General features: G+C 53.1%; 1 protein-coding gene across 1 annotated transcript in view; it reads left to right on the top strand.

The window, feature by feature from the left end:
- RSPO4 (R-spondin 4) overlaps positions 1-9147 on the top strand; it is a gene marked incomplete at both ends in the record, with an annotated part of 28847 nt that extends 19700 nt beyond the window's left edge. The window contains 4 exons of the mRNA XM_079783815.1: positions 2960-3148; positions 3830-3970; positions 6629-6814; positions 9044-9147. Of these exons, the coding sequence (XP_079639941.1) occupies positions 2960-3148; positions 3830-3970; positions 6629-6814; positions 9044-9147 (620 nt within the window). The remainder of the gene's footprint in view (positions 1-2959; positions 3149-3829; positions 3971-6628; positions 6815-9043) is intronic.
- Between the last annotated feature and the right edge of the window lie 1104 nt (positions 9148-10251).

The raw sequence follows: 10251 nt of genomic DNA on the forward strand, positions 1-10251 counted from the left end.
ACTAGAGGGCACCCTAGCCAAACGCCAGGACCAACGCAGAGCCACCTCTCTTCAAAGACCTGGGGTCGAAAGAAGCTAGTTCAGATCCATAGTGCGTTCTTGTACACATACACACACACACACACACACACACACACACACACACACACACACACACACACTCTCACACTCACAGAGACTGACACTATCTGAGGTCAAGGGGAGGGTCCTTGTGGGGTTCATTTGCCTTCAGAAAGTTGAAATATCACCCTACAAATATTAGTGCTGTAGCTCTAATTGGAGCGTCTTTGCTGTTGGCTGCCTGACTTTGGGGAAGGTTCCACTCCTCTGGCCTCAGGTCCTCGGCGAAACTGCAGGGGCCGGGGTTAAGTCACCCTCAGCCCTCCCGAGAGACGGTGGTTATTCAGAGGGCTGCTTTGTCCCCATCTGTGTTGCTATCAGTCACCTCTGCAGGCTTCAGTTCTGCCATGAGGTCCTGTAATGGCTGGGCCCTGTGTGGGTCACGGCTGAGGCCCAGGCCCTGAACGAATGCTCCATGTGAGCAGTGGACGGCCTACTGACGTGGTCCCTGCCCCAACCGGCTCTATGGGACCCTGGCGTGTCATTGCACCTCTGTTTTCTCAGCTGCAAAATGGGTAACAACACCCCTGTCAGAGCATGAGTCTCGGTTCACAAACTCATTTTGCAGGAAATGCCATTTTGATTTTCTGTAATTGAACATAATTTCTCGTTTAAACTCCTTTCCTGCCAAATGGCAGAGATCATCTCAAGCCAATTGAGGGTCCCTTTGCCCTTTGTTGGTGGGGTGGCATCTCAGGTCGAGGGGGCTTTACAATGCCAAGGCACTGAGGAGGGGCACCCCGGTGTCCTCTGACATCACTCTGTGCCCACCAGTGTGGCTAAAGACCTGACATCATCAGCCGTTATCATGTAGTTCTCTGTAGCTGACAGAACTGAGGCCTCAACAGGAGGGACCACACTTTCCTCCCTCTCCTATAAAAGCATCTGAGTAGACAGTCCCGGGGTTGGTCTGGCTCAGCCACGGTGTCTCTCTGTCAGGTCCCTCTGTCACCTGCCTTTGCTATGGTTCCAGCAACCTCGTTCTCAGCCTTGAGGGAGGAAGGAAGAAGGGAAGAATAGCCCTGCCCTTCCTTTAAAGGGCATTTCCTGGGTGTGGCAAAGGACATTCCCACGTAAAGTCCATTGGCCAGAACTTAGACACATGACCACACACAGCTGCAAAGGAGTCTGGGAAATGTAGTCTTTATTCTTGGAAGACATAAATTCTGCTAAAAATCAGGGTTCCATTACTGAGGAGGAGGGGGAGAATGGACATGGGGACAGGTAGCATAGTGCTCAGAGGCGCAGGTCTCCACTGCTCTCAGAGTTTCTGTCACCTCCCCCTTGCTCAAGATCTCAGCTTGAGGATGGGCCAGTGCTTGGGGGAAGGGAGATGGGAGGAGGAGAAATAGAAAGAATATAGTTCTCTGTCCCTCCCCACACCCCCAGGACAAAATAGAGGCTAAACTCTTCTTTTTAAAAAAATATACTTTATGATCAAATATTTCCAACCTACAGTTGAGAATAAAAAGACAATATGGTGAAGATTTGTGTACTGGGCAGCCACTTTTATCAAATCTTGCCATTTTCATAGTTGCTTTAGATTTTAGGATATTAAATATTACAGATACAAGTGAAGTCCCCAGTTTTCTTGCCAATCTCTTTTCCCGTTTCTCACCTCAGAGGTGTTACGTCCTGAATTCAGTGTTTCTCGGTCCCTTCTGTCTTTTAATACAAACGTATGTATAATAAATGTTACAAAATATTGTTTTGCAGGTTTTGAACTTGATGTAAATAGCTTCTTACTATATGATTCATTGTGCAACTTGCTTTTTTGCTCTCAGCACTTTCTTTGAGAAGTAGCCACGAAAAGGCCGTAACTCTACCTCTGTCGTTCATCATGACCTCGTTTTTAACTAGTTATACAGATGTGATGAAACTAGTTAAAAACCATATATGCGGTTTATGGCTGTGGCATATATCTATACCACAGTGTGTTTCAATATTTTGATAAGTGGTTAGGTCTTTGCAATTGTTTGCTATTAAATAATGTTGCAATTAACATCTTTGTACATGTCTCTTTGTGCACACACACGAGTTTCTCTAAGTCAGTGGTTCTGAGAGTGTGGTCCCTGGACCAGCGATATTAGCATCACCTGGGTACCTGTTGGAAATGCAGACTCTCAGGCACCACCTCAGACCTACGGAGTCAGACACCCCAGGGCGGAACCCAGCGGTCTGTGTTGTAACAAGCCCTCTAAGAGATGCTGGTGCCTGCTCAAGTTTGAGAACAACTGCTCCAGGTTCTATAGCAGAAGCACTTCCTCAGATTTACTAGATGCTGCTAGATTTTTCTCCAAAGGATGGAAGTTTCCTCTCATCCTTGCTAGCCCTTGGTGTCATTCTGATGATCTTTGCTTATTGTGTGGGAGGGCTGGGCACTGTTCACTTCTCAGTTGTCCTCTCCCTGCCCTGGAAGTTCCTCTTACAACATCACACTTTCTCTCTGCCCTCAGGTCCCGCCAGGTCGATAGTTTTGGAAACACACAAACCTTTACTTGTGGCAGTTTCTCTTCTCAGGAGCATCAGTATGTGTACCTCCATATGAGCCCGCTGGATCAGTCAGGGCATCAGTATGTGTACCTGCATATGAGCCCACTGGATCAGTCAGGGGTCTCATATGTAAGCAACAACAATGGGTTATCAGCAGGATGTGTGAGCTCCCAGAGTCCCAAGAGTTGCTTTTGGTCACATGACCATATCTAGTTGCAAGGGAAGCTGGGAAGTGTAGTCATTTGTCTGGTAGCTATGTGCTTAGTTAATATCCTAATGAGACAACATATATGGTTTGACCATCTCTCTCCCTTTCCCTCACCCTCCACCCTGGTCTGGATGGCAGTGGGCACTGGTCTGGGGGGCAACTGCACAGGCTGTGTCATCTGCTCAGAGGAGAACGGCTGCTCCACCTGCCAGCAGAGGCTCTTCCTGTTCATCCGCCGAGAAGGTATCCGCCAGTACGGCAAGTGTGTGCATGACTGTCCCCACGGCTATTTCGGCGTCCGTGGCCAGGAGGTGAACAGGTGCAAAAGTACGTGGCTCCTCCCCTGTCCTGTGCTAGTGTTGGGCTCCTGGGCACCTCTGGCTCATATCCTATCTGGCACCCCGACACGGCCACAGGGGACGTCGGTGTAGGCCTGAACCCAGACTCAGATACTTGCTTGGTTTCAGGCTGGCTCTAAAGCCCTAGGCAAGCCAGTGCCTTCTCTGGTATAAGCAGGGCACCTTCCTCTCTTCCCTAGTTTGCTGTGTGGCCTGGGCATGTTACTCTCCCTCTGAGCCTAGCTCGAATGAGAAAAGGCATCCTAGCTCCTAACTCTCTTTTCCTGTGGCCTGGGATAATCATGACCATCTCTGAGCCTTGATGGAAATGGAGCGGGGAGTCCTCACTCCTAGCCCAGATTTGCTGTGTCATTTGCCTTTTCTTTGCTCCAATGAGAAAGGGAACCTTGAGCTTTAAACACAAATAACCATGCTACCTTGGACATGTTACCTGCCCCTGCCCAGCCTCAGTTCAAATGAGAAAGGGAGTTCTCCTTGAATGCAACCCAATTTGACCTTGGACAAGTCTGGGCTTCAAAGGAGACACTGAATCCTGACCCAGTGCTGCAGGGCCTGGGGATGCTCAGAGGCCCTCCCACCTCAGGCAGTCCCAGAATGCCCTCTTCCTGGCCAGCTTCCCTCACCGGGGGTGGCCCTGGCTCTATTACAGAATGTGGGACCACGTGCGAGAGCTGCTTCAGCCAGGACTTCTGCATCCAGTGCAAGAGGCGGTTTTACCTGTACAAGGGGAAGTGTCTGCCCACCTGCCCGCTGGGCACTGCAGCCCAGCAGAGCACGCGGGAGTGCCAGGGTGAGTGGGGGCCTCCTCATCCTGCCCGTTCCCCTTCCGCCCTGCAGCAGAGGCTGGTGAGGGTGTCAGGAGACCTGGAAACAATGTCACGTGGGTGGCAGGCCCAACACACCAAGTCAGGAATACACAGGAGTCATTTAATATGCTAAAACCACCATTATGATGATTATTATTGCTACCAGTATCAGCATCATTATTATGTCCAAGGGAGGCAGCTCAGTACAGAAGAGCACTGATTTTGAAATAAGACAGACCGGGGTTCAAATCCTAACTTTAAAATTTACCCATTTGTGACCTTGAGCAAGTTATTTAAGCTCTCTATCCCTCAATTTCTTCAAACATTAAAAAAAAATTACCATAGAACATAGAGCCTACTTCATGGGAGAGGATTGTTATAAGGATTAAATTAATCAATAAAATGTGAAGCACTTAATAGAGTGACTAGTAAGTATACAGTAAGTGCTCAATACATGTCATTATTATTACTGCTGTTTTCCCCGCTGCTCCTTTTCAGACTCCTTTGTGAGCTCTTCTTCTGTGTTCTGTCCTTACTTGAGACGGGTTGTTCCCAGTGCTCTCACCTGAATCTCATATCTCTGCCCACACATCCCCTCTGGGCTCGTGTTCACAGTCATTCCAAAAGCTGGTGGCTCCTGGCTCACTGTCCCTGGCCACATCCCTCCCTGAGCATCAGGCCACATCCTCACCTGCCCTCTGCGTGTTTCCTTCCCTCCTTCCCCATCCCCAGCCTGGTGCTTTCTCTGTCCATAACCAGCTCCACGGCCCATGCTGGCCACGCTGGAGATACGGGCATCACTGGTGACTCTCCTCTCTCATCCTACATCCAATCCGATCTGCTCATTCGTTTGCCAGGAAATATTTACTAGGGTATCTGCTATGTGCCAGGCACTTCCGAGGTGCTGGGGACATATTAGTGAACAAAACAGACAACGCCTCTGCCCGCGTGCACGTAACATTGTGCTGGGAGACAGAAGAGTCACACAAGAATAAATACAGACGTCAGGTGGCAAAACACACACACAAAACTTTGGGGGGAAATGAAGCAGAATAAAGGTCCCCAACCATCCTACCCCTCCCAACCCTCTTCTCCCCACACTCTGCCCATCACTGGGATCATGGCCACCACCTCCTGCCTGTCTCCCTGCCTCAGGTCTCCCTGCCTCCAGCCCCTGCTGGCTCTCGTCCGGGCAGCCAGAGAGACTATTTCAAAATGGCAATATGATCAGGTTTCCCTTCTGCTCAAGGCCCTTCTGTGGCTCCCACTGTCCTCAGGGAGAGCCCTCCCAGGCCCTGTGCAATCTGGTCCCCATCTGCCAGCCTCTCCACCCCATCACTGTTTTCTCTCCACTTGAGTTTATACCTCAGCTTCCCCCGTTCCGGGCTGGTGTCCAGGCTGAGTCCTGCAGATCTACAGGGTTATTCCTTCCACCTGGAGCACTTCTTTCCCCTGCCCCTCCCTGAGCCTGGCTAACCTCCTCCCCACCCCGCCCCCTGTAAGACCCGGGTCCGAGTCTCCTGCTTCAGGCCTTCCCAGTCCCCCAGGCTGGGCCTGCGCCTCCTCTGAGCTCCCACAGCTTCCTGGGCTCCTCCCGTGACTGCGCGAGCACCCTGTCCTTCCAGCCCGACTTCTCGGACGGCGAAGGCCAGGAGGCAGACCCAGCTGCGCCTTGTTCCTGCTGCGCCTCTGCACCAAGCACAGCCCCTGGCAGGCAGTAGGCGCTCAGTCTTTGCCAGTCAAATGCATACGTCCAGCAGAAGGACATTGTTCTAAGGTCTGGAGACCTGGTTCTGGGCCCAACAGGATCTTAAACCTCCTGGGTTCTCTCGTGCGAGACCCTTCTCTCTTCCCTTAGCCAGCCCCTTCCCTGCTCTGAGCCTCAGTGTCCTAATCTGCCAAACGGGGGTGTTAATAGCTCCCCCATTCTCTGCTACCTCTCAAGGACTCTGAAAAGCACCAAATGTGAAAGAATTTATATATATATATATATATATATATATATATATATATATATATATATATTTTTTTTTTTTTTTTAATTACTCCCTACTAAGACCTTTTATGTCCATGACTTCATTTTCCCTCCAACAGCACTGCGTAGCTTCCACCTTCTACAGCTGATCAAAGACACGTGATCAAGTTCAAAACCCATGTCCTGGCCCTGAGGGCCATTCAGCCAACCTTCTGGCCTCTTCTTCTGCCCCTCCCCTCCCAGACCCTCACTGCGCCCCCACTCTCGCTGCTCTGTCCCTCAAACATGGTTGTCCAGGCCCTGGGGCTGTGTGTGGGAGCCAGGCGTGTGCTCGCTTCCATCTCCACCCCATGAACCACTGTCGCCCCTTAGCTTCTGTGTCACCCCCTCGGGGAAGCCTTCCCCTTTAAAGCCAGACAGTTGGCCACGCTGGCTTCTGGCCCACGCGGCCTGCGCACGCTTCAGAAGAGCCCTCGTCCCAGGCTCTCAGAAGCTGCGATTCAGATGTCTCCCTCTGCTCCTGTGCAGCCTGAGTCCCGGCAGGTAGAGATGGGGCCTCAGGCAACTGAACCGCTCTCACCTTGCCCTCGGATCTGAAGGACACTCCCTGCCAGCTGACTCCGTCTGTCTGTCTGTCTGTCTGTCTGTCTTTCCCTCCACCCCACAGAGGAGTGTGAGCTGGGCCCCTGGGGCAGCTGGAGCCCCTGCACGCATCGCGGGAAGACCTGCGGCTCGGCCTGGGGCCTGGAAACCCGGGTACGAGAAGCCGGCCACGCCGAACAGGAGGAAGCAGCCACCTGCCAGGTGCAGTCCGAGTCGAGGAAATGTGCCATCCGGAGGCCCTGCCCAGGAGGTGAGCTCCAGGCCAGGCCCACAGGGCTACAGCCGGGAGGGCCCAGGGTCACCCTGAGCGGCCTTGGGACACTGGTCTCCCAAAGAGTACGTGTCAGGACCTCAGCATCCACCATTAGCCGCGACTTCATGTGGGTAAGCACTGCCCTCCCCGTGTCCCTTCAAAGGAGGGTCTTCCCTCCTGGGTCAGGCCCAGGTCATTAGGAAGATCGAGCTTGTCCTCGACATCAAGGGTTCCCAGAACTTTCAGACTGGCCACCTCACCTCCCTTTCATCACAAGGTTTTGGAACACTCTCTTTGATATTCTGACATGAAACTCATGGATAATGGAACCCACTTGCATCCGTCACTTAAAAGATCAGCATAGTGCCCTAACGCGACGTGATAGAGAAACAAAAGAAACCTCATGATGGCAATGCTCGGGCCCAACACCCCCGAGAATGCTCAGTGAAGTAGAATCATGGCCAAGTGATGGCCAAGGTCAGGGCTCAAGGGCACATTTGTGTTGCCACCAGAGATGCAACTTCCCTAATGGTGACCAGCTCTTCATAAAGTCAACAAAACTGTCTGGCCACTTGATTAACACCGCCCTGGCCACCCTGGACTAGTCAGTGAATGGGGAAAGTGTTCAAACACCCTTGGCATTCACGTGCAGGATGGAATTTGGCTCTGAGCAAGCAGATTTTTCAGCTACGTGAGAGCTGGATGGGATGAGGACAACTCTTTATGGTGAGGGACTGTCCCACCCCCGATCCCCATCCACTGAATGCCTCTGAGACCCCCTTCTTTGTGACAACCAAGATCACCACACAGATATCCGAAATATTCCCCGAGGGCACTTCAGAACCATGGATGTGGAAAAGAGGGACTGCCGAATGTGGTAGGTAAGATGTGAATGGTGAATAGTAATAATATGGAATTAGCTAATGTTAACTGTGCACTTCCTATGTGCTGGGCACTATGCTAATTCTCTAGACTCATTAAGTCATTTAATCTGCACAATGACACTATGAGGTAGGTATTCTTATTATACCCATTTTACACATGAGAAGACTGAGGTCCAGAGAGGTTAACTCATTGCCCAAGGCTCACACATCTAGGGAAGTATGGACCTGGAATTCCAATGTAGGTCTGTGTGCAAAGAGGGATCCCAAGTTGTGTTTAAGGATGAGCGACCTGGAGCTTGGGCACCTGGGACATGGGGGAGCCAGGACTTGAACCCGGGGACACCCCTGGCCACGTGAGCTGGGAGCCACTTGAAAGTGACACCAGGAACTGCAGCCCCGGCTGTGCCACTGAGCAAGCAAGGCCTCTCGCTGGGTCTCAGTCATCTCCTCTGAGATGTGGGACTCATCTGATATTTGTGTCAGAAACACGCCCTGACTGGTTTGGCTTAGTGGATAGAGCATCAGCCTGCGGACTGAAGGGTCCCAGGTTCGATTCTGGTCAAAGGCATGTACCTTGGTTGTGGGCACATCCCCAGTAGAGGATGTGCAGGAGGCAGCTGATTGATGTTCCTCTCTCATCGATGTTTCTAACTCTCTGTCCCTCTCCCTTCCTCTCTGTAAAAATCAGTAAGATATATTAAAAAAAAAACCTCACCCCAGCTCCACAGGGGTCGGGGCACAATGGGGTCAAGATTCTGAGTTAGGCTGGGTTTGCATCCCAGCCCAGCCCTCCCACAGGGCACTGGGTGAGGAACAGGCCCGGTGCTGCCTGTCAGTGCCTGCCCCCACGGCTCCCCTCAGTCTAACACAGAGCGTTTGGAGCATGGCGGCCATGCAGGGCCACTGGCTGAATGCTCTGTGCTGTTGCTGTTCTTTTGATTGTCGTTTCACGTGGCATCACTGGGGCCCCGAGGTGAGCGGGTAAATGTGTTCCCTCCAGCCAAGATCCCTGTAAGCCATGGAGTGCGTGTCCATGGAAGGCTCCCGGGCACCCCCACCAGGCCACCCTTAGTCCTGGGGGGCCCTGTATGAATCTCCAGGCCTGGGGAGGGCCCAGCAAGTGAGCACCCCTCCCTGCCCCCAAGGAACTGAGAGAAGTGTTCAGTTTGGGGTACGTTTTCCCCACAGTCCAGACTCCAAAAGGAGTGGTTGCCAGGTCAGCGCCCAAATGCTACTCTGGGCCCTGCTGGGAGGTGGGGGGGGGGGCACCCTCATCTTTCAGACTGAGGGTCTTCCAGGACCCCGCTGGCCTCAGAAACAGCAGCCTGTGCTCCCGCTGCAGAGAGAAGCCCCAGCCCGAAGAAGGGCCGGAGAGACCGGCGCCCGCGCAAGGACAGGAAGATGGACCGCCAGCTGGACGTGAGGCCCCGCCGGCCGCAGGCCTGAGGAGCCGGGCGGCTGCGCCTGACCACCCTCCTCCAGGCCACGTGTTTCATCCTCACCCTTTGGCTTTCTTGCTGCTGCTGCTTTTTTTCTTTTCCCTTTTATCTTCCCCTGGTTTCTGGTTTCCGTGTCAAGCTGCCTTTCTGTTTTTCTTCCCTTTCTTTCCTGTATTTCTTCCATGTCCACTTTCCTCTCCATCTTTTCCTCCTGTCCTCCCTCCCTCTTTCCGCTTCTCTTCTCTTTCCTTTTATCTGTCTGCCTTTCTTTTCCTTTCCTCCCATTTTTCTTCCTGTTTATCATTTCTCCATTGTGTCCTCTCTCTCTCTCTCTCTCTCTCTCTCTCTCTCTCTCTCTCTCTCACACACACACATACACACACACACACACACACACACACACACACACACACTTTGAGAGACCAAATGCCTGTGCCTTGCCTTTGCCCCGTCCCCTGCCCGCCCCCCCTTCTATCTACTCCTTAAAGAAAGTAAATATATTTTTCTAGGCCCTTCCCGGTCCTGACCCCATCTTTTCAGAGAAGGGATGGGGCCAGGGACACAGCACAGGATGCTCCTGAGTCCCGGGAGCCCTGCTTCTGCTCCAGCGGAGACCCCAGACCCCAGCTGCCCGTGCCTCCTGCTCTGGCCAACCCCTGGAGGCCTTTTCCACCGCCCCGGGCCACGGCTCCCCCAGGAAGGCTCCGGAACAGGCTCCCTATGCCCAGCTAGCGTGGAGGCGCCACAGTGCGGCCTCCGGCCGGACCCGCAGCCCTGTGCCCGCCCGTGGCAGCAGAGCCCGCCCTCCTCCCACGGCGCTGTGGTCCCTGTCCTTCAGGGATCCAAGCACTCCATCAGGGAGCTGGAGCCGGCTCAGCCCACACGAGGCCGTCGAAGCTGAAAGGAACTTGGAGCAAATCCGGGCTACTCTGCTCCCCGACCTGGAGCTTTCCGCCCATTGTACCCCTGGGGAAACTGAGGCCTGCGAAGAAAGGGACTTGCCTAGGCCTCAGGGAACCCAGGGGCTGTGCCTCCCACCCGTTGGCTGCCCTGCTCAGCACGTCCACAGCTGGAGGACTTCGGGCCTTTGAGGTGCTCAGGAGCAGGAGCA

The sequence above is a fragment of the Cnephaeus nilssonii genome, assembly GCF_951640355.1.
Source record: "Cnephaeus nilssonii genome assembly, chromosome: 11".
Taxonomy (NCBI): Eukaryota; Metazoa; Chordata; class Mammalia; order Chiroptera; family Vespertilionidae; genus Cnephaeus; species Cnephaeus nilssonii.